The sequence below is a fragment of the Hyla sarda genome, chromosome 9 (genome assembly GCF_029499605.1).
Source record: "Hyla sarda isolate aHylSar1 chromosome 9, aHylSar1.hap1, whole genome shotgun sequence".
NCBI classification, from domain to species: Eukaryota; Metazoa; Chordata; class Amphibia; order Anura; family Hylidae; genus Hyla; species Hyla sarda.
In genome coordinates this window covers 79,852,088-79,877,412 of record NC_079197.1, presented here as the reverse complement: position 1 = coordinate 79,877,412, position 25,325 = coordinate 79,852,088, and the positions used below count along the sequence as shown (strand labels likewise).

The window sequence follows — 25,325 nt, the reverse complement described above, 5'->3', positions numbered from 1 at the left end:
TCAAACAAAGCTTTAATAATGGGCATATATCTTGAAATATAAAGGAATATGATCACAGATGAAAGAGCAGCAGTCAAATCTATAGCACTGCATATTCTAAAAAACAAATTTCCATTATTTCACCGAAATTCTACCCACTATTTGGAATCGTTTATTGGGGAAACATTTAACAGAGTCAAAAATATGTAGTCTGATATCTGCCGTACCTTATTTTCTTTGTTAATATAATCCAGCTGCAAGCACCAAGGGTGAGTCCAGATCCTACTTAAAACTTGAAAGTCCTGGAAAAGCTTGGTTCCAGACTTGCCTCTTGTGCCTCCTCCCTCACCACCAACACTACCACCACCACCTGTCAAGGTAAAAGGATTATATGGGGGACTATGGCAAGGTTTTACAAGTTCCCAGCATATGTTTTCATTTCACACTTAGTCTCAATACAGAAATCTGTTTTTGAGTATGAAAAGTTAAATTGAAAATCTAGTGCGTTATCTAAAACCACAAAAAAGAAAACCACATGCTTTATGTGCACAGAAATAGAGTACACCTAGCTGTCAATTACTGACATGGACACCGACCAGAGCTCAGTCTAATAAAGCAACTTGCAGCCATTCCCTGACGGCACAATAAAAAAGTCATTCAAGATATTGAGTAAGGATATAATAATGTGAACAGTTTGGGGACAGGGAAAAAAAAAAAAAAAAAAAGAAGTTACGTTGGTTCTTGTTGTACTACTGCTTCGCCTAGGCAAGTAAGGAGAGGAAGAGACACATAGCCTAAAATAGAAATGTATGCGCCATTTACTTGCATTTCATTCCCTTCATTAATAACATTATGGGCACTGACTGGCTGCAGCACTAATGTGCTAGAAAAGTCTGTCATTGATGCAAACATGGATCATAGTATCACTTCCACTGGAAATGCATGGAATTTACAAAGTGCATATGAGTCAGTGTGTTATTCTGTACCAAAAGCAGCTGTTATATATAGATATCAGTCTCCAATCCTTCGGCCCTGGTCTTTCTGGTTTGGGGCCTGACACATCACACTGTGGGTCACGCTTTTCGTCTGATACAGTGATGCCCCACTTCGGCTGGTGACAGGCTGAGCAGCAGTGTCCTGTAACAGGCCCAGGCTCGCCCTTCCTCCTGGTGCCTGGGTCAGTTACATGACATGTTCAGCCTTTTACTGGCCGAGGAAGGAGATTGCTGCGGCTGGTGCTAAGCTGACCTGTAATGTGTTGTGCCGGAGGATGGTAGACTAATATCGGTAGCACTAGGGGAGCAGCAGGTTAAAGTTTATTACTTTAATGGTGGTTGCCCAGCCACATAGAATGAATAAAATTATAATTGGCTGGATTACCCCTTTAAGCCCAGCATGATATATTGCTCTGTAATGTTGTTGTTGCTGCTATTGTGCATTTTCTATGTTATAACAAAAGCCACAACACAGTTCCTGATACAGTTCCCCCCCGCATAAGCGCCCCCTGGCCCCTCTACATTTGCATGATTTGGCTAAACGGGCCATTTCTGCTGTGAACCATCACTGACTGCTGCAGCATACCATGTCACTTAGTGATTGGCTAAGCAGGCCGCCGCTGAACACTTCATCTTGGAAGCAGTGGGAGACTAAGGAGAGTAAGCCAAATAACCCCTTGAATAATGAAATAGAAAGATAGTTCATGGCCATAGTTTTTTTCACATTTTAAAGTAATTATGTCATGAAATAACTAAAAAAAATAAAGAAGAGTTTGTGTTCAAAGTAATATCATGGCTTCCAAATATAATGGGTATGATGGCCCCTTTGCACCTGTGTTTTGGTTATTTTGACAGCAGGCTCATCAGTATCACTCGCACTAAACTCTTGGTGCAGGCGTGTAGTGCGGGTGACAGTGATAATTTTTTTTTTTAACCTATCCCCGATCCGTGGCCCAGTCCCTTGTTATCTTCCTTATTCTGCATGGCAGGAGAATGCTGATGTAACCACTGCTGTCGTAGGCATAACGATGATAATAGAGGAACGGGACAACTGATTGAGGACAGGTTCTCTTTAATAACAATCATGTGAGGACAGTTTTTAATGTATTATAACCTCTAAACATGTACTATTTTGGCTAGAGCAGATAAAATACTGAGATCCCCAAGCATGGACAGGTGCATGGACAGTAACATTTTAAAGGGCTGCATTCTAATTTTGTGGTTGTACTATGGCAAAAAAAGCTGAGGTTTAAAATAATCACAGCGCTCTTTAATGCAAATTTACTAACAACTGCAAAAAAATGTTTTTATACGAAGTGACAAAAACATAACCCAAATGACTCAAAAAGTTTACTGAGAAAGTATAGGGCAGGAACAAAATGGGTCTGACTGTTTTACACCTACAATACTAATGCCTATGATGAAGAACAAGATGAGTGCCATGCATTGCTGGTGCTGCTAATATCAGAAATGGGTGATCAAAGGGAGGGAAAAAACAACTCAAATAGCTGATCTATCATCTAGACCAGTGGTCTCCAACCTGCGGACCTCCAGATGTTGCAAAACTATAACTCCCAGCATGCCCGGACAGCCGTTGGCTGTCCGGGCATGCAGGGAGTTGTAGTTTTGCAACATCTGGAGGTCCACAGGTTGGAGACCACTGGTCTAGACATTATAGATGCCACTGTAAACACCAATACACATTATTAAAAATAAACAGTATTCATTGACAGAAAGCAAATGTGTATGAAAGTATATTAGGTCTGTATAGCTATTCAGCTTCTGAAAGTTAAACGAGTAAATTGTGAGAAATTAAAACAAAGCATATTACAAAAGTTGTACTACATTTAGGCTTCATCTAAGCAAACAAAATCTTAGCATACTCCTCGAGGATGTGCCCTAACTGGTTTATATTAGATATTTAATCAATTTAATCTTTAATTGTTTAGCAATTAATATTTGCGCATAATAAATATTTAAGGGTCACACTCCCACTCTGCTGACACATGCTAGGCTTTTGTAGTTGTGGTCCCATATTTTTATTATTATATGGTAGCGGGTGTGATGAGGGCAGATGCCGTTACTCTAGGGGCAGATGGCATTAATCCCTTGTATTTGTGATGCCAGGGCATGGTAGCCTAAAACCACCCGAAGGTATACTGCTGGATCCTGGGCTAGGCACGGGGGCAATAAAGACTCCAACGCCAAGTTACGGACAACGGTAGCTTTACTGAGGGTAGACAGTTGGCAAAGTCTATACAGTTCAGCCAGGGCCCAAGGGGGTGACCAGTGACACAGAGACCTTAAGGGCTTGCTGGGACTTGTAGTAGGAATGGAAAATTGAATGCAGACCATGCTGACTTAACAGATGACCGGGACTGACTTGACTCCTAGAGCTGTGACTTAAGCTTACTTGAAATGATGGGGGCTGCAGGACTCTGATGGAGGCCGCGCACACTCTGGACACACACACTAGGCACGACTGAACTGGACCTCAGCAGAGACTTGTAAGGAAAGAAAACGAGCTAGCTCCACCCAGGGCTTATATGGGGGAGACTAGCAGGCGGCCCAGAGGCCAAAATTGGGATCACCTGGTCACAGACACCTCCTGGGTAACAATCACATGACATAACTCTTAAAGATACATTTATTATAATACAATACACTGGAGAACATATGTACAGGGGGGGGGGGGGGGGGGGGACCGCTGCAAGGGGCCCTCTGCCTGACAGGGCAGCAAGGGTACGGGGTAACATCTCCCATACTGGGCCACCACAAATACAAAGACTTAATAATTTAAGAAAATTAGGTAAATGACAGTCCATCCCCGAAGAACATGACAATTTCATTCAGGATTCAGGTAAGGATAGTTCAGTCCTTTAACAGAATAATGATGCACATCAAGTGTTTGTGCTCTGATAAAAGGAGAGACCATGAAAATAAAAATACAAAATGATATGATCCCATTCTAAGCAGGGCTCACAAATGATTAGATTACTTATTTTTCCCCGAGGATAGAGTGGCATTACGAATGAACATGATTTATTAATATTCCTGAATCGGTATCTTATTAAAATCAAAACCAGTCTAATGATAATAGTCTCAAAAATTTCTGACAAAAAAAAAAAAAAAGCCAGTTGGCAAGTTATCTAAGGCGTTCTTAGCTGCACAAAAGCACAATCAAAACAATTAAGACAATGGCTGACTTTCTGTACCCAGATTCTACATCTGGTGCCCATCATGCACTGGTACAAAGTCTAATCATACTTATGATATCCTTCTGCTTTCAAGTTTGTAAAAATCTTCAGAGGACAATTCCATCAAATACAAGAAAAGAAAGAGGAAAAAGGGCCTTTGAAGGATGCCTATCATAGCAGCAGCAATAAACTAACCAGATAAATTAACCTGCTATTTAATTTCATCAATTTATACAGACGTCTGATGTACTGAAAAAATGCCCTGCTGACTCAGCACATTACAGAGCATTAGGAAGTAATCATTGCCTTGTTCAGAAATGTTTTTCATTCATAGGTTCCGAACACAGATCCAGATACTAATTCACACTGTATCCCTAACACAACTCATGTGCAGAGATATGAATGTCTACAATTTATAGAGCCATCTACTCCTGAACTCAAACAAAACCTAAGGACAAAAAACCATGCCTATGCAGAGGCACCACAAAGTCACACAGCAGTGGACACACACAAGGATGCTGTATGATGCAGTAAGGGTCCTTGCATTACGTTTGTATGGAAGTGTGAAATTAAATTCTAAATTTATCCATACACAGTGTCTGTGAAACCCATCTATTTCTGCAAGAGGAGCTGACCCTCTAAAGTGTAAGATGGCCTTCCAATCCTCCTGCAGGCATATGTTGGGGGAGGGGGTTGTCAGACAGCTGGACTTCAACTGCTTTATACTTTTGTTCTTGGTTAGTTATGCAGCTGACACATGGCAGTGGCTACCCCCACACAACCCAACGTATGCATGTTTAAAATGGGTACTCCGTCCCTAGACAACTTAACCCCTATCCATAAGATAGGGGTTAAGATGTCTAACTGTGGGCGATCCGGCGGTCCTTTGGATAGGGGATGTGTCATCTAGGGGCAGAGTAACTCTTTAAGGGGGGTGGGGAACAGATAGGTGTCAGATACACAAGCATATGGACAACAACTAATGTGTAAGGACAGCTTAGGTCATTGCGAAATAATTAGGCACAGGTTGACATGGGCAAAAAAAAAAAAAGGAAACATTTTCCATCTCCCGTTAAATGTAGCGCAATTTCACTTGGAAACGCACAATGAAAATCAACGAAAGCTTGGGGAAAAAATACCTTAAAATAGTGTGTGTCATAACCTTTTGTTTAAATAAAATTTTACCAAATTTGTAAAGAATTTAAGGTAATGTTGTTCTATAAATTTCTATTTCACTATATATAATCCTGAAATCTTGCAGTATTCATTCTGGCCACTAAGCTGAGATGCCACAGAAGAAACCATTCTGAGCGAAACTTTAGGTGGTGAAGGCTTGCCAGCTACATCTTTCCACTTGGTTATTACGGTTTTCTTTTTGTTTTAGCCTTATACCTTCAGATTGCGCCAGTGAATTATATTGTACCATCATGCACACTTGTGTTCACCCTGTTTAGTTACTACCTAAAGGGCAGTAGGGGTGTCCGCTAGATTGCCCCTGGTTTACCTGTAAATACTCTGATAGGTATTGTAGGCCTCCACTTCTTGTTCAGTCTCCATCCATGAATGTCTCTGTACATATATCCTGCATTTTAATTAATGTTCTTTTCAATATATGTCTCAAAGATATTTCTAATGGTTGATCTATATACATATTTTTCTTTCTGTGTTTTTGATTATAAGGCAGAGATCTGTTTTTTTTGTGTGTTTTGATACTTCAGGGATGTGGAAAACCTATTGCCTGACACCTGGGTAAGTGAATTTGTTATGCATTTAGCCCTGCTTTGGGCAAGCAGGGCCAGACCAGCTTCCCCCTCTTTATGTTATGGCTGCTCTCGGGGTGTATGAGTGGCACAACACATGAGAGGTACCTCACTTTCCCCACAAGATATTGGTACTAGAAGCTCATCCGGTCTCAAACATATTAGAGACATACATATGGGTGACTCCTCTTGCATCTCTATAGTAAGGATAGAAAAGGTTCATCAGCCCCGACGAGGTGGTGATTGGACCAGTTTGGTGTTTGCATGGGAGGCATATTGGATTTTATCCCTGGACTTCCGTGCACCCAATAGTCTGAATTACTGCAATGACCTAATGTACATTTATTGAGTATACATACTATACACCATATGTGACAGCCTTGACAGGTTATTCTTTGCTTGTTTCATTTTAAATGTTATGGTTTTTCCATATTTGCATTAATTTAACCCTTTTTTTCTTCCCCTTTTCTAGTCAATTATTTTTTTCATTTTCATTTCATTATATTTATCATCCTGTTTTGCTCTATATCCCTTGCTGGACTGCATACTTAACTCTATACTGGAACTAATTAAAATTTTTTGCATATGTAGATTAATCTACACTCCGTTACTTTTATTTTGTTCCATTGCTTTCATAACTCATGTATATTAGTCCGTACTCCTTTCTTCTCTCTTTTTTGTATATACATCTTTCACTTTCTTACGCTAGGTGATGTCAAGTGCATTTGATCATTTTTACCATGTACACTGTGCTATATTCATTTCTAAATGATGTCCACGTTCCATACTGCACTTGACCACTGTTGCTAAGGGATACCACAGTGCTTGGTATGATTTGTGCTATGTATCCCCATTAGCTTTTGTCACATGTGAGCCGGGATTGTCCGGATATGTCGTCACACGCTGGAAATTCCTACCTGGTGCCTCGCGGGTTAAACCACGTGCAACTATTCATTCAGTTCCGTTACCAGCATATATAAACCGTGTCTTAACAGTGCTAAGCAGCCATGACTAAGAGCTCTCCAGTAGCTCGAAACGCATCTGCGTACTGTTTTTATGTCTAGGGGTGGTCCCCCCTTTTTTCTTTGTGTTTGTTCATGATGTTTTTAACATGAGCTAGTAAAAGTAACGTTTTAATTACCTTCTCCATTCCTGTGAGCTGGATTCCTTTCGTCTTCATGGTATGCAACTGTAATTCCTAGAGTAGGGGTGGGTATCTGGTCCGCCAGTGGCGGGGTAGTCCAGTGGGGAAAATGGAGACGGTATGGCACAGGTATCCTAGCACATCCAAATTCTACAGGTGTTCTAGGATAAACGCTGGCCACTAGAGGCCTCAAAAACCTCTCTCCTGTACGCACAGTGGTGTCATGTGCTTCTTGAAAGTAGATATGCTCCCAGCCTACTAGCAGGAGGAGAATGCGTGGAGCCGAGCCAAGCTTAGATGAGTTTTTTTTTCCAACTACCGTTCCTACCTACAGGTGGTAATTAAAGGGGGTCCTACATACAGCCTGCACTCCATCTCATTTTCGGACCGTATACGGTTTTTAAGGATAGGGTCACGCGTAACTGATGCGAAGCGTATTCGCAATTTGCCGCTCCAAGCAGCCACACATATGAGCAGTGTACTCAGACAACGTGGCTGCTCTGCGATGTCTGAGCATGCTGCGCATCCGTTACATGTAACCCTACCCTAAACCAGATGCGCAGCAGACCATGGTTTTCAGTCCAGTTCAAAAGAGGATACGGTTGAAAAAGGAATTGATAAATCAGTAGCTGACTCCGGTTGGCTCACAGAAATGTGAACAGAGTCCGGCAGGTATATGGCTGGAGGCCATTCCGTTTTTAAATTCTCCCACTAGAGTGAAACTGCAATGTGTATGCACCCAAATGAATGCAAAGAAAGTCCTTTCAGTCAGCCAGCCTTGTTTTATAGATCTCTCCCTATACTAAGAGATATATCAATGAAGGATTGGGGGGGAGAGAAAAGTAAGAGCTGCAGGGGAGACAACCCTGATGACTTGTGGTGCAGGCAACATGAAAGTGATGTCAGTTAACCCTTAATAAATGGTTTGGAGAACCTGGTTCCATTCACTTTAACGGAACTGAGCTGCAAAACCACACTCAGCAGGCAAATGTGAGGCAGTTTTATTTTTTTTTTAATAATTAAAGAAAAGCTCTGTTTTTCTAATGCTGGATAACCCCTTCAAGTTAATTCATGGAGGCTCCTCAACATGGGATCTCAATCTCTTAAAGGAGTATTCCATGAAAAAATGTTTTATATCAACTGGCTCCAGAAAGTTAACTGTTTTGTAAATGACTTCTATTAAAAAAATCTTAATCCTTCAATAATTATCAGTTGCTGAAGTTGAGTTGTTTTCTGTCTGGCAACAGTGCTCTCTGCTGACATCTCAGCTTGTCTCGGGAACTGCACAGAGTAGAAGAGGTTTGCTATGGGGATTTGCTTCTAAACTGGACAGTTCCAGAGACAGGTGTCATCAGAGAGCACTTAGACAGAAAAGAACAACTCAACTTCAGAAGCTCATGAGTACTGAAAGGATTAAGATTTTTTGAATAGAAGTAATTTACAAATCTGATTAACTTTCTGGAGCCAGTTGATATATAAAAAAAAGTTTTTTCCTGAAATACCCCTTTAACCATCGTGACTAAAAAACAGCTAGTGTCCAGGTTTTCAGATTAATGGAAAACCCACTAACCGGTCACTGTATTTGTTTAAAAAAAAGAGAACACAATGGCCCTTATTTACTAAGAGTGGAGTGTAGGTATCTTTGTGGGTTTTAATTCCCTACAATTTATTTTCCACGGTATTTACGAAGGTTTCCCTACATTTTCCACTTTCCCTACACTTTTTTTTTTTTTTTTTTTTTTTTTTTTTACACACATGCTCTGATCTGTCTGGTTTTCCTCATCTCAAATCCACCACATTTTATGTGGAAACCTAAGTAAATATGTTGGGTTTTTGTGAATATGTCGGGACCAGGCCCCTTTTTGGAGACCACTCCCCATTTCCTGACGGCCACGCCCTTTTTGGGGTTCTCTTAGCAAAATGGAGAGTTAGTCGGGTTGTTTCAATTCTGGCGCAAATTCTGGAGCATAATCTGGCACAGACAGAATTTCTGGTGCAATGCAACAGAATTTGGCGCACAACCCGACAAAACATGTCTGGTTTGCAATAGTAAATGTGGGCCAATGTCTTTTTTGCATGCTGAAAGTTCATTTAGGAGCTTTATGAAATTTCTGAGAAATTCCTGATATGCTTTTCTGTCCTATTTTCTATTATTCTGCTTTAAGACCATTTGAAGATGTATTTACACAAGCATATTGAAAACTATGGAGGAATAAACAGACATAAAAAATAGATTGCTTAGCCAGTATTAAAGGGTGTCTTCCAGGATTTTCTTTTTTCTAGAATTAGAGGTTTTCCAATTTAAATGATTGGAAAAAAATGACAGCCAGCTAAAGGAGTAAAATAATATTCTATACTATAATCACACTGCTTAGTCAGGCAAGAATATACATAACTAATACAGAAGAGAAATATGCTGTGCATACAAAAGACCTCTAAATCATAAGTAGAAATTTTCAAATTACCACTTGACCACATTCAGAGAACTAGATTTACTAACTTCACTATAATAAATAACAGCACAACAGTTACACACTTTACCTACAGCTATACCAAAAATACCAAAAACTACCTACTGGCCATATTGTCCAAATAGTAGCGATAAAGTTTGCACTGTATTGGAGACATCCGAACTGATAAGACATATTCATGCTTCGGTGGTAGGAACTTTGTCAGAGCTGAGTAGTCTCTTCTCTGAAATAAATAAATAAGCATGCATCAGTTTTCATGTTGACACAGGGGTGTGGGAATAAAAAAATAAAAATAAAAAATAAAAAAAAACTACTTTTCCAAGGGACTAAAACACAATCTACTTGTCCCTCATGAAAATCCACTGGTCCTGGTAGACAAAATAATTTCAAACAAGAGTACATATTAGTTTTTGCACTTTGCGCTTTTTTCCTCCTCGAACTATCCTAGCCATAACTCTTATTTTTCCATCTACAGACCTATATGAGGCTTGTTTCTTGAAGTACCAGTTATCCTTTGTAATGACACCTTTCATTTTTCCATATGGTAGCTATAACATTGCAAAAAAAAAGTGAAAATTTTTTTTATAAAGATCATTTAACCCCTTTCCTAATAAAAGTTTGAATCACCCCCTTTTCCCATAAAAAAAATACAGTGTAAATAAAAATAAACATATGTGGTATCGCCGCGTGCATAAATGTCCGAACTATAAAAATATATCATCAATTAAACTGCACGGTCAATGGCTTATGCGCAAAAAAATTCCAAATTCGAAAATAGCGTATTTTGGGTCACTTTTTATAACAAAAATATGAATAAAAAGCGATCAAAAAGTCTGATCAAAACAAGAATGGTACTGATCAAAACTTCAGAAAAATTAGCCCTCATACCGCCCCGTACATGGAACAATAAAAAAAAGTTATAGGGGTCAGAAGAGGACAATTTCAAACTTTAGGGGTTAATACTTTAGGTCAGCCAGATTATACCAATACCAAATTATTATTTTTTTAACTTATTTTTTTTAAATTCCTGACCCCCATAACATTTTTATTTTTCCATATACTGTGCTGTATAATGGCTAATTTTTGGGGCCTTAATCTGCAGTATGTATCGGTACCATTTTGGTATTCATCTGACTAACCCTTTTTACTTCATTTTTTCCTGGAATATGATGTTCTAAACATAAAAAATGCAGTACGGGATATAAAATTTGGGTTTTTAATAGTTTGGACAATTATGAACATGCCAATACCCAATGTTTATTTTTATATGGGAAACGGGAATAAGAGGGGTAATATGAACTTTTAATATGGATGGGGTTAAAGGAAAACTGTCAGCTTTCTCCCCCAGCACTAACCAGCGGTACTGGCAGGTTGTGCGGGGGACGCTGATTAGTTTGATCCTTACCGTGCCCAGATCCGCCGCGCCGTTTGCCCTTAATCTTCTATTTTCTGTATATTCAAATGAGGTGCTAACTGGCACTCTGACGTCAGTGCCAGGCTGCAGCGCCGCCCAGCTCATCAATATTCCTCCCCTCTCTCTTCATTACAGAGCAGGGAGAGGGAGGGGAGGAATATTGATGAGCTGGGCGGCGCTGCAGCCTGGCACTGACGTAAGAGTGCCAGTTAGCACCTCATTTGAATATACAGAAAATAGAAGATTAAGGCAGAATGGCGCAGCGGATCTGGGCACGGTAAGCATGAAACTGATCAGCCTCCCCGCACTACCAGCCAGTACCACTGGTTAGTGGATGGAAGAAAGCTGACAGTTTTCCTTTAATGGGTGTTTTTTTTCTTCTTTTTTTAGGGTGCGTTCACACACTAGTAGCGAGTTTCCCGCTGCGAGTTACACTACCAATGATTTAAATGGGTCCACAATTCTGACACTATTGTGGACTGTCTGTGGACCCATTCAAATCAATGGTAGCGTGAAACCCGCTGCTAGTAATAGCATGTGAATGCACCCTTAAACTTTTTATTCTTATTTTTAAATACACTTTTAGGAGGAATCATTAGATCCCTCATACAGATCAATGCAGTTCTATTGAACGCCATTGATCTGTGTTCATTTGTTTGAGCCTGCTCAAGGCAGGCTCAATCAAATACAGATCCATGGGGCAGCCATGAATGCAGAGGTAAGCCCTCCGGTTACATCCACAGTGAATCGCCCAACCAGACCACCAGGGATGATTAACAGGTCCCTTTAGACGCCGCTGTGAACTTTGACAGCAGCGATCTAAAGGGTTTATAGCTGCGGCGAGCATTGGGTTAATAGCCGCATGCCAAGCTATTAGCAGCGGCCCCAGCTACTGAAATCAGCTGGGAGCCTCCTCGAGTCATGAGTCTGCTCCATACACCCTGAGCGCTGGTGTGAGATGCAGACTTGCATCCCATGCATGTCTGCGTCCGCTCCTGCACTTCACACCGGCATTATAAAAATAAAGAGGGAAGTCGGTCCGGCCATGCTTGCCCGATACAGGGCTAAATCTGTGAAAAATTCACCTGCCCGGCGCCAGGAACTACATGCCCCGGGTGCCGGGCGATAAGATTTGGATGTCCCTGTGACATATTTAAAATGTACTGATAAATTAGAATTACTAATCCAACAGCCTTTGTCATCTCAAATTTACCTGCACACAACCAGCCAGCATTTCATACAGAATATGAGCTCGCTTCTTCATCACTCTGACATCTACCATGGTGGAGTCTGCGCACTGCCCATTCTGGATAGGATTTATGAAGCGGTTTCGGAATTCCTTGACGGAACCAAGTAAGTTTTCCTTGATGAAATTAACCATGCAGTGATCTAAAAACACAACATCTTACACTTAGGAGTTCTGGGCTTGAAAAACACACATTATAGAATTAATAAGTAAATATTTAAAAAATAAAATAAATAAAAGTAGAAAAAGAAGCACTACAAACTACCAATGAAGTGCAAAACAGTTTCTCTCTAACAGTTTTTTTTTTTTTTTAAACCAGAATATCTATGCATTAGTGTGTACCTGTTTTGATCATTACGATGTGATTAAAGGCACTATTATGTGGGGTGATTACCAACCAGAGAGGCTAATATTGCCCTGTGTAACAGATCTAAAAGGCAACTAACAAGCAAATGCTCGATCGTCAACTGATTTATTTTTTACTTTTACATTGGTGGAGGGTTGATTTGCCAGAACCACAGCTCTGTACACATCTTTATTGCCCCACAAGCAGAGTACCCAGCAGTGCCCATATGAAGATACTCTGGTCCTCATACCCCGACCTCAGGTGGGGCTGAGCTGTGATGAAAAAATTGTAGGCCAAAAATAGAAGAGTGTATGGCTTTGTATTGGCATGGATTTGTGGGAGGAGATGTGGCTGATAATAGAAGTAAGGCTGGGTCCACACTACGTTTTGTTCCATACGGGAGCGCATAACGGCAGGGGGGAGCTAAAACCTCGCGCTCCCGTATGTGACCGTATGTCATTCATTTCAATGAGCCGACCGGAGTGAAACGTTTGGTCCGGTCGGCTCATTTTTGCGCCGTATGAGCTTTTACAACCGGACCTAAAACTGTGGTCAACCACGGTTTTAGGTCCGGTTGTAAAAGCGCATACGGCGCAAAAATGAGCCGACCGGACCGAACGCTTCACTCCGGTCGGCTCATTGAAATGAATGACATACGGGAGCGCATACGGTCACATACGGGAGCACGAGGTTTTAGCTCCCCCCTGCCGTATGCGCTCCCGTATGGAACAAAACGTAGTGTGGACCCAGCCTAACATGTGTACCAAGTTTCATCTAACATTTTCCCGCCATTTGGAAGTGATGCTGGAATATATATACACACACACTCTAACCCCTTCTATGTGTCCCAGTAGGTTAACAAGAAGTGGACAGAATGTAGGAGTATGCAGGATTAGATTACACAGGGTTTTTCCTAGTCTGTAACCACAAAGACATGTAGATATGAGAAACGCATACAGAAAATACAACAAAAATCTGAATATTTCACAACTATTTATATTCCAAAGAGGTTGCAAATACGGGTATCAGTCTACATATAAGAATATACTTACATTCTATCAAATTATTCTGAAGTGGGGTTCCAGTCAAGACTATCCTCCTTTTTGTCCTTATGGAATTCATAGCTTTAGAAACAGCAGACGCTTCATTTTTAAGAATATGGCCTTCATCACATATAACGAAGTCTGGGCCTAGAGGAAAAAAAATAATCAAATATTGTGTGTGTGTGTATGAATTAAGCTAGACAACTTACAAAAAGTTCTCTCTCAACAACTTGTTTTGCACAAACATAAGTCACAGTAAGTATTTTATGGAGATTCATAAACTAGTTTTAGAGGTAACCTTAAGGCCCAAATAGGCTGAGTCCTTAAGGGGTTAAGAACTATAAGTTTTCGTTTTTCCTTCTCGCCTTCAAAAAATCATAACTTTTTTATATCATCATCCACAGACTAGTATGAGGGCTTGTTTTTTGCGCGACCAGTTGTCTGTTGTAATGCCATCACTCACTTTACCATAAAATGTATGGCACAACCAAAAACAACACTTTGTGGCGAAATTAAAGAAAACCGCAATTTTGCTAATTTTGGAAGGTTTCCTTTTCACGCTGAACAATTTACAGTAACGTGTTCTTTATTCTTTCGGTCAATACGATTAAAATGATACCCATGATTTGATACTCATACTTTTCTATTACTGTTGCGCTTAAAAAAAAATCGCTAACTGTTAAACAAAATTAGTAAGTTTAAAATCCCCCTATTTTGAAGACCTATAACTTTTTCATTTTTCCGTATTAGCGGCGGTATGAGGGCTCATTTTTTGCGCCATGATCTGTACTTTTTATTGATGCCATATTTGCTTATATAAAACATAATACTTTTTTAATAAATTTTTTTGGAATATAATGTTATAAAAAAAAAAAGCAGCTATTTTGGACTATTTTTTACGTTCAAGGCGTTCACTGTACGGTATCAATAAATTATTTTAATAGTTGGGATACCAAATATGTATAAAAAATATATATATTTTTTTACACTTTTAGGGGGTGAAATAGGGAAAATAGGACAATTTACGTTTTTATTGTGGGATGGGGCTTTTCACCTTTTTTAAACTTTTATTTTTACACTTTAATAGTCCCCATAGGTGACTATTTATAGCAATCATTCGATTGCTAATACTGTTCAATGCTATGCATAGGACATAGCACTGATCAGTATTATCGGTCATCATCTGCTCTGGTCTGCTCGATCGCAGAACAGAGCAGAAGACCCGTGGAAGGCAGCGGAGGCAGGTGAGGGGACCTCCGGCTGCCATGCTGGATGATCGGATTGTCGCGGCAGCGCTGCGGGCGATCCGATCATCCATTTTAGCGTCCGCAATGCTGAAGATGCCGTGATCTGTATTGATCACGGCATCTGAGGGGTAATGGCGGACATCTGCGCGATCGCGGATGTCCGCCATTACGAGCGGGTCCCTGGCTGCTATCAGGTTGCATGGTTATGCATAGGACGTAAATGTACGTCCTGGTGTGTTAAGTACCAGCTCACCAGGACGTACATTTACGTCCTGCATAGTTACGGGGTTAACATTATGTTTATTTAGTACCTACTTATGCAAAAAAAAAAAAAAAAATGCTGATTTAGGTAATACCACTTTATTATAAAAAACAATGTGAAACAAAAAAGTACAGTGATACCAAATTTATATATTTTTTTGTCTTACGACTTAACACTGACTTTGTACTTTATGATTTACTTTGTTTTTTAGGATGTGACAAAACAAAAAAAAAAAAAAAAACAATATACCATAATTCAAAAATTCTGACATTTTCACAAGCGGCCATATCAAGAGTTTACCTCTTTTTCCGTCAAAAATAGAGAAAGAGTGATTTGAACTTTTATTATGGAGGATATATATATATATATATATATATATATATATATATATATATATATATATATATATATACACACATAGATATACACACATATATACATACATATATACATACATACATACATACATACATACATACACATATACACACCCATACATACACATATACACACCCATACATACAACATATATACACATACATTATTATTTTTTTTAACTAGGGATCAACCGATATTGGTTTTTTAGAGCCGATACTGATAACCTGTGAACTTTCAGGCCGATAGCTGATAACTTATACCGATATTCTGTGCATTTTAACATTTTAATTTTCCCCCCAAATATCCTTGGTAAAATGAGCGTGCGTGTGTGTGTGTGTGTGTGTGTGTGTGTGTGTGCGCAGGTATACCCTGATAAACTGTTTCTGGCCCCGCACAAGCTGCTGCAGATCAATGATTTAAAGCAGGCCCTTTAAATCAATGCCTCCCCCTGCCTATCCACTGGCCAGAGACCACCGCTGCCCCATTGCCTCCCCATCCATAGTTTTATAATTACTTATTCCCGGGGTCCGTGCTACTTCTGGTTCCTGTGGTGTCCTGCACTGTTGCTGTGCGCCGGGCCACTGACTGACGTCGCGTTGAGGACATCACTCGTCATTGCGCAGCGCACAGCAACAGTGCAGGACACCGCAGGAGCCAGAAGTAGCACGGACCCCGGGAATAGGTAATTATAAAACCGGGGATGGGGGAGTCAATGGGGCAGCGGCGGTGGTTGGACTCAGGACAGACAATGGGAGAGAAGCAGGCGGCGGTCTCTGGCCCCGCAAAAGCCGCTGCAGTTCATTGATTTAAAGCGCCCGCATTATCGGCAAGGTAATTGCCGATACCGATAACTTAGAAAAACGGGAATATCGGTCAAATCGATAATCTGTCAATCCCTGTTTTTAACCCCTAGGAGACAAATGTATGGAATGGATGTCTAGTACCTGGTGCATTATTCCATACCTTTACATCATGCAGTGCATGAGTCTATACAGCAAGAGCTATTGATCCTGTATGTAAATGCAAAACAATACAAATATCTAGAATTGCTGATTTTTTTGTCACATCATATCCCATGGAGAAAAAAAATGGGAGCAAAAGTAGTAAAAAAAATAAAAATTATATACACATACATACACATATATACACATACATACACTATAGATGAGCCCTCAAAAAGTCCAAAGGACAAAAAAAATTTAGTTATATTGTCCAGAATAGGGGTGATTTCAGGAATAGTTAATTTGCTAACAAACTTTAAAAGTAGTAAAATAATTAAAAATGATGTAAATAAGGGTATTGTTGTAATTGCATTGAACCTCAGAACAAAGATAACTAAAAAGTACATTGTGTACAAATTGAGTTTAAAATATAAAAGTTTAGTATTTGCCTCCCCCTTCATTAATTAAGTACAACCAGCATACTTACCTGTACTGTATCTATAACAAGGGGACACCATCTAGGTCTAAAGGGAAAAAAAAGCAGACTGGGATTTTTTTTTTTTTTGCTGTAAGAGACAGCTGCAGTGCAGGGGGAGGCAAGAATGCGGCCTTTATTATTTCAATTTAGACGGAGGCATATACTAAATTTTAAAAATTACAACTTGTCCCACAAAAAACAAGCCTCCATGAAGCTAATCAGCCAGGATATTGCATAAAAAGAAATAGCTGAAAACTGTTTGAGCATTAAAGGGGTACTCTACTAGCCAGTTCCATCTGCGTTCAAAAAATTTAGTTCCGAATGCTGTATGCGCGTTGGCCATGCCCCCTAGTGACGTCAGGCCATGCCCCCTCAATGTAAGTCTATGGGAGGGGGCTTGGTGGCCGTTGCGCCCTCTCCTATAGACTTGCATTGAGGGAGAAAAGCCTAACGTCACGAGGGGGCGTGGCCGACCCCCACAGCACACACACAGCATTCGGAACTAAAAGTGTTCCCGACTGCATTAGGAACATGTCAGTGGAGTACCCCTTTAAAAGAGCTATCCACCAAAAAATAACTTACTATTCACAGGAATTTTATCTCTGGGTGTCTGACTGCTGACACCACACTTGCTCTCCAGTACAGGGCCCCGGCTCCCTTAGCTGTATGGAGTGATAGACAGCACTGTTTCTATGGGAGCGTTGTACTGTACTCTTATCTTTAGTGCTCCAATAGACAATGCATGGAGTGTCAGTGGGCAGGTGCCATATACCTCACCATTCAGCTGAGATAGCCAGGGCGTTCTGGAGATAGAAGTGGGCCCCAGCAGTCAGAGTATAAATGCCTGATTTCAGGAGGTCTATTCTATGGACAGGGGATGAGTTATATTTGACTGGATAACCCCTTTAAGGCTCAAACTAGCTTGCTCACTAAGGGGGAGATTTATTAAACAGTGAGAGAAAAAGTGGAGAGATTTCCCCACAGCGACCAATCACAGCTCAGCTTTCACTTTACCAGAGCTTGTTAGCTGAGCTGGGATTGGTTGCTGTGGGGAAATCACTCCACTTTTTCCCTCACACAGTTTAATAAATCTCCCCCTAAGTGGTGAAAACAATTACTAATAGTGGCTTCATAAACTTGTTTTTTCTATTTAAAAAAAAAAATATTTTATATTATATGCAAATTAGCTCACCACACCACCTTCACAGGTAGTGCATCCTGCAAAACAGCTCAGGCTCCACTTAAGAAGTCTCAGAACTGATTAGTGTTTAAGCCAAGCAAGAACTCTCTCTCCAGTTCTGGCTTGGCATAAATCCCAATCAGTTCTGAGATTTCTTAAGTGGAGCCTGGGCTGTTTTGCAAGGTGGTGTGGTGAGCTAATTTGCATATTTTTGTACCCAGAAGCCCGCGGAGTGCTAAATGGCCTACTTGAATCTCCGTTCTTACACCAGAAGTGGTGTCCTCTCCCTGAGGAAAATACTGACATATACATATTTTATATACAATATATATATATATATATATATATATATATATATATATATATATATATATATATATATATATATACACATACACACACATATATTTATATATATTTATTACATACACGCAATCTTTATATACATGTTCATTTGGGGTTTGTAAGCAATATTAATTGATTTTTGCATCAGTAAAGTCAAACTGCCCACTGAGATATCAAGGTATGGCAGCAATTACTCCCTAAAAGCTACATAGGTCAAGTTTGCAGAATCTGTTAGAAGTGACATACACCACACCTTGAAGGTTCTGTTGCATAATGAATACCAATGGGACCCTACGAATCCTAGTGATTATAAATGGGGCCTGTCAGGTTTCCATCAGGAGTTCATTCTTTCCCAGAAGTTGAACCTACTCATACCTGTCCATGTTACACATGCCCTGCAATAAAGCCACATTGCAAAATCTGCAACAAATTGTACTAAATTGCAAAAAAATTTGTTCCATCCTGGAGATCATGGGGGTGTCCCAACAGCCAGACCGCCCGCGATCAGCTACTTCTCCCCTATCAACAGGATAGTGGATAAGTACATTTTCGCCGGTGAGCTCCTTTTAGCAATTTCATCAAAGTGTTTGCGATTGTTCCAAAATGATAACCTGATCACTCGTGAAGGCCGAAGGCAAAATATTGTCTGCAAAAAACATGAGTCACCAGGTTGGGTTTCTTCATACGCGTCAGCTGCCACAAACTGAACAGGGTAATAAATAAAAACTGACCAAAAAGCTATCTTTACTGCTGCCCTTCTAGTGGTTGCCAAACTGCAACTCCCAGCATGCCCAGACAGCTGGGAGTTGTAGTTTTGCAACATCTGGAGGGTCACAGTTTGGAGACCACTATTACAGTGGTGCCCAAACTGTTGCCCTCCAGATGTTGCCAAACTACAACACAGCATGCCTAGACTGCCCATGCATGCTGGGAGTTGTAGTTCTGTAACATCTGTCCCTTCAGATGAAAATTTTGAAAATTGCTGCTTTACTTTGAAGCCCTCCAATTTTTTCAAAAGGTAAAAATATTTCCATTTTATGATGCCAACATAAAGTGGACATATTGTATTTGCTTGTAAGGAAAATGGATATTCCAAATAGATTCACAGAGTTTTTCAAAGTTAGAAAAATGCAAAATTTTCATGAAATTTTGGGATTTTTCACTTAGAAAGGATGCAAGTAACGAAAATTTTCCACTAAAATAAAGTAGAATATGGCACGAAAAACACTCAAAATCTGAATAATGGGTAAAAGCATCCCAGAGTTATTAATGCTTAAAGTGACAGTGGTCAGAATTGCAAAAAATGACTCCGTCCTTAAGGTGAAGCTGAGTCCTTAAGGGGTTAAAAAATTATAAAACTTTTTTACAAAAATTTGTATGTTTAAAAGAAGTCCACTTCTGACCCCTATAACCTTTTCATTTTTCCATATATGGGGATGTGTGAGGGCAAATTTTTTGCACAGTGATTTGAAGTTTTTATTGGTAACAATTTTGTTTTGATGGGACTTTTTGATCACTTTTTATACCTATAGACATTTCATCTTTTTTTACTTTCATTTACACATACAGCGACACCAAATAGGTTTATGTCCCGATACCATTTTTTTTTTTTTAAGACCGAGTACGAGTACCGATACTTTAATTCTAGTACTCGCCGATACCAAGTACGAGTACTTCTATTTTAACCCCTTAAGGACTCAGGGTTTTTCCGTTTTTGCACTTTCGTTTTTTCCTCCTTACCTTTTAAAAATCATAACCCTTTCAATTTTCCACCTAAAAATCCATATTATGGCTTATTTTTTGCGTCGCCAATTCTACTTTGCAGTGACATTAGTCATTTTACCCAAAAATGCACGGCGAAACGGAAAAAAAAATCATTGTGCGACCAAATCGAAAAAAAAAACGCCATTTTGTAACTTTTGGGGGCTTCCGTTTCTACGCAGTGCATATTTCGGTAAAAATTACACCTTATTCTGTAGGTCCATACGGTTAAAATCATACCCTACTTATATAGGTTTGATTTTGTCGCACTTCTGGAAAAAATCATAACTACATGCAGGAAAATGTATACGTTTAAAAATGTCATCTTCTGTCCCCTATAACTTTTTTATTTTTCCACGTACGGGGCAGTATGAGGACTCACTTTTTGCGCCGTTATCTGAAGTTTTTATCAGTATGATTTTTGTTTTGATCGGACTTTTTGATCACTTTTTATTCATTTTTTAATGTTATAAAAAGTGACCAAAATACGCTTTTTTGGACTTTGGAATTATTTTGCGCGTACGCCATTGACCGTACAGCTTAATTAATGATATATTTTTATAGTTTGGACATTTACGCACGCGGCGATACCACATATGTTTATTTTATTTTTTTTACACGGTTTTATTTTTTTTTATGGGAAAAGGGGGGTGATTCAAACTTTTATTAGGGAAGGGGTTAAATGACCTTTATTAACACTTTTTTTTACAGCGTTATAAGTCCCATAGGGACCTATAACACTGCACACACTGATCTCTCATCCTGATCACAGGTGTGTATTAACACGCCTGTGATCAGTGTTATCGGCGCTTGACTGCTCCTGCCTGGATCTCAGGCACGGAGCAGTCATTCGTCGATCGGACACCGAGGAGGCAGGTAAGAGCCCTCCCGGTGTCCGATCAGCTGTTCGGGACGCCGCTATTTCACCGCAGCGGTCCCGAACAGCCCGACTGAGCAGCCGGGATACTTTCAGTTTCACTTTAGAAGCGGCGGTCAGCTTTGACCGCCGCTTCTAAAGGGTTAATACCGCACATCGCCGCGATTGGCGCTGTGTGGTATTAGCCGCGGGTCCCGGCCGTTTATTAGCCCCGGGACCGACGCGATATGATGCGGGATCGCGGCGCGATCCCGCATCATATCGCGGGAGCCGCCGCAGGACGTAAATATACGTCCTGCGTCGTTAAGGGGTTAAAGGGAATCTGACCCCAGGGTGACGCGGTTTCTGGCGCAGTTTACCGTATGATATGTGGGTCCTTGTTGTGTAAAATGGAGGCGGCTGCTGTAGTATGAGCCAAGATTTCTCTCTTCTCCATTGGACAGAACAGGGAATTTGCATTGGCGGCGAGACCTATGACCACATGGTGAGCAGCGGTAGAAACCGGGTCACCTGCATCTACCTATAAATTCAAGTTAGTGCAGGTGACTCTGCTGTAAGATTGCCTTTAATAGTAGGTAGTATCCCCTTGTAGACATTAGTAGCAGCCCCCCATTTGGAAAGCAGCAGGGGCCCCCGTTTACATAGCAGCCCCCTCCCCCACCGTAGACAGCATGGCCCGCCTTTAGACAGCAACAGCAGGCCCCCCGTAGATATTAGTAGCAGCCCCCTCCTTGCAGACAGCTCACCTGTGGATGTCCTCTGTCGGGTGCTGCCGTTCCACTGTCCCGTCCTCCCGATGGAGCCCTATCGAGGAGCATGTGACATATGACGTGTGTGTCACATGCTCCTCCATGGAACACTATGATGTGGACAGGATGATGGGAGAACAGGGCAGCGGAGTGGCACCAGGTATTTGACATGGTATCGGGTACATTAAGCGAGGCCCCCATACCATGCAAATGGCTAGTATTGGCCCGATACTAGTATTGGTACATACCTATTTATGATTTTTTTTTTTTATGAGAAAAGGGAGGGATTTAAACTTTTATTAGAGTGTTAATTCACATTCATTAACATTTCTTACACTTTTAATTCCCATAGAGGACTATTACATGCAGTCCTTAGGTTAGATTGCATACACTGTTCAATGCTATGCCATAGCACAGCATTGATCAGTGTTATTGGCCCAACATTGCTCCAATCTGCCATGGCTCAAGCACGGATCAGACAGTGAGGAGGCAGGAAAGGGGTCTCCCGTCATCCTCTCAGTAGATCGGGACATCGCAACTTCACCGCAGTGATTCCGTTGAGCAGCCAGGATTCATTTTTATTAAATTTTAGACGCCACGATTAACTTTGCTCCTGAGCACGTGTCATAGAAGGGAAGCAGGGGCAGGGTGTACATGTACTCTCTGTATCCTTAAAGGGGTACTCCGGTGAAAACCTTTTTTCTTTTAAATCAAATGGTGCCAGAAAGTTAAACATATTTGTAAATTACTTCTATTAAAGTGCATAGCAGATGTATGCTAAGGGCAGCAGTGGTGGCTCAGTGGTTAGCACTGCTGCCTTGCAGTGCTGGGGCCTTGGGTTCAAATCCCACTAAGGACAACAACAAATAAAGAGTTATTATTATAATGACGTCAAAGAGCACTGTGCTCGTGATGTCATCAGAGAGAATTCCAAAAAGAAAAGAATTTCCTCTGTAGTATTCAGCAGCTAATAAGTACAGGAAGGATTAAGATTTTTTTAATAGAAGTGATTTACAAATCTATTTAACTTTATGGCACCAATTGATTTAAAAAGAAAAAAAGGTTTTCACTGGAGTACCCCTTTAACCCCACAGCCCATTTTGCCCTTAAGGACCAGGCCAATTTTATATTTGCATTTTCGTTTTTCCTCCATGCCTTCTAAAAATCATAATTTTTATATTTTCCTCCACAGATTATGAGGGCTTGTTTTTTGCGCGACCAGTTTTGCTTTGTAATGATACCTCATTTTACCATAAAATGTATGGTGCAACCAAAATAATACTATTTGTGTGGCGAAATACCATTTTAAAAATTTTGGAAGGTTTCGTTTTCATGCTGTACACTTGGCGATAAAAATTGACAGGTTTTCTTTTTTTTTTGTGGGTCAATACGATTAAAACAATACCCATGATTACATACTTTATTATTGTACCACTTCAAAATAGAGGGATTTTAACCCCTTAAGGACCCAGCCAATTTTCACTGTAGGCCCCGTCCATTTTTTGGAATCTGTCACTTTAAGCATTAATAACTCTGGAACGCTTTTACTTTTCATTCTGATATAGTTATTCACATATACAATATGTCTACTTTATGTTTGCATCATAAAGTTGACATGTTTTTACTTTTGGAAGACATCAGAGGGCTTCAAAGTAGAGCAGCAATTTTCCAATTTTTCACAACATTTTCAAAATCAAATTTTTCAGGGACCAGTTCTGTTTTTAAGTGGATTTGAAGGGCCTTCGTATAAGAAATACCCCATAAATGACCATTATAAAAACTGTACCCGTCAAAGTATTCAAAATGACATTCAAAAGGTTTGTTAATCCTTTAGGTGTTTCACAGAAATAGCAGCAAATTGAAGGAGAAAATTCAAAATCTTCATTTTTTACACTGGCATGTTCTTGTAGACCCAGTTTTTGAATTTTTACAAGGGGTAAAAGGAGAGAAATCTTCCTAAAATGTGTAACCCAATTTCTCTCGAGTAAGGAAATACCTCATATGTGTATGTCAAGTGTTCGGTGGGGCTCAGAAGGGAAGGAGCGACAGTGTGATTTTGGAGAGTGAGTTTTTCTGAAATGGTTTTTGGGGGGCAGGTCACATTTAGGAAGCCCCTATGGTGCCAGAACAGCAAAAAAAAAAACAAAAAAAAAAAAACACATTGCATACTATTTTGGAAACTACACCCCTCAAGGAACGTAACAAGGGGTACAGCGAGCCTTAACACCCCACTTTTCATTAAAGTTGGATGTGTAAATTCTTTTTATTTTTCCACTAAAATGCTAGTTTTCCCCCAAATTTAAAATTTTCACAAGGGGTAATAGGAGAAAATGCCCCCAAAAATTTGTAACCCCATCTCTTCTGAGTATGGAAATACCCCATGTGTGGACGTCAATTGCTCTGCTGCTGCACTACAAATGGTGACTATGGAAGTCAGGGGCCATGTGCATTTAAAAAGCCCCCCGCGGTGCCAGAACAGAGGAACCCCCCACATGTGACCCCATTTTGGAAACTACACACCTCACAGAATTTAATAAGGGGTGCAGTGAGTATTTACCCCCCACTGGCGTTTGACAGATCTTTGGAACAGTGGGCTGTGCAAATGAAAAATTACATTTTTCATTTTCCCAGACCACTGTTCCAAAAATCTGCCAGACACCTGTGGGGCGTAAATGCTCACTACACCCCTTACTACATTACATGAGGGGTGCAGTTTCCAAAATGGGGTCACATGTGGGGGGTCCATTGTTCTGGCACTATGGGGGCTTTGTAAACACACGTGGCCTTCAATTCCGGACAAATGTTCTCTTCAAAAGCCCAATGGTGCTCCCTCTCTTGTGAGCATTGTAGTGCGCCAGTAGAGCACTTTACATCCACATATGGGGTATGTTCTTACTCAGAAGAAATGGGGTTACAAATTTTGGGGGCTTTTTTCCTATTTTTCCTTGTGAAAATTAAAAATTTAGGGTAACACCAGCATTTTAGTGAAAAAAATATTTTTTTTAATTTTCCCATCCAAATTCTTCAAACACCTGTGGGGTGTTAAGGGTCACTATACCCCTTGTTAGATTCCGTGAGGGGTGTAGTTTCCAAAATGGTGTCACATGTGGGTATTTATTTTTTTGTAGTCAGAACCGCTGTAAAATCAGCCACCCCTGAGCAAATAACCAACTCCTGAGCCTTGTTGTACGTCCGCAGAGCATTGTACACCCACATATGGGGTATTTTTGTACTCAGGAGAAATTGCGTTACAAATTTTGGGGGTCTTTTTTTCCTTTTAACACTTGAGAAAATAAAGGTATAGGGCAACACCAGCCTGTTAGTGTAAAAACGTTTATTTTTTACACTAACAGGCTGTTGTAGCCCCCAACTTTTCCATTTCATAAGGAGTAAAAGACCCCCAAAATTTGTAGTGCAATTTCTCCCGAGTACAGAAATATCCCATATGTGGCCCTAAACTGTTTCCTTGAAATACGTCAGGGCTCCGAAGTGAGAGAGCGCCATGCGCATTT

General features: G+C 40.4%; 1 protein-coding gene across 3 annotated transcripts in view; it reads right to left on the bottom strand.

The window, feature by feature from the left end:
- The window catches only part of ATRX (ATRX chromatin remodeler), a 252,284-nt gene that overhangs the window by 42,513 nt on the left and 184,446 nt on the right, over positions 1-25,325 (bottom strand). For all 3 annotated transcript variants that reach the window (XM_056540843.1, XM_056540841.1, XM_056540842.1), the window contains 4 exons: positions 13,605-13,742; positions 12,174-12,349; positions 9,652-9,769; positions 207-349 (listed from right to left, as the gene is read on the bottom strand). In XM_056540843.1, the coding sequence (XP_056396818.1) occupies positions 207-349; positions 9,652-9,769; positions 12,174-12,349; positions 13,605-13,742 (575 nt within the window). The remainder of the gene's footprint in view (positions 1-206; positions 350-9,651; positions 9,770-12,173; positions 12,350-13,604; positions 13,743-25,325) is intronic.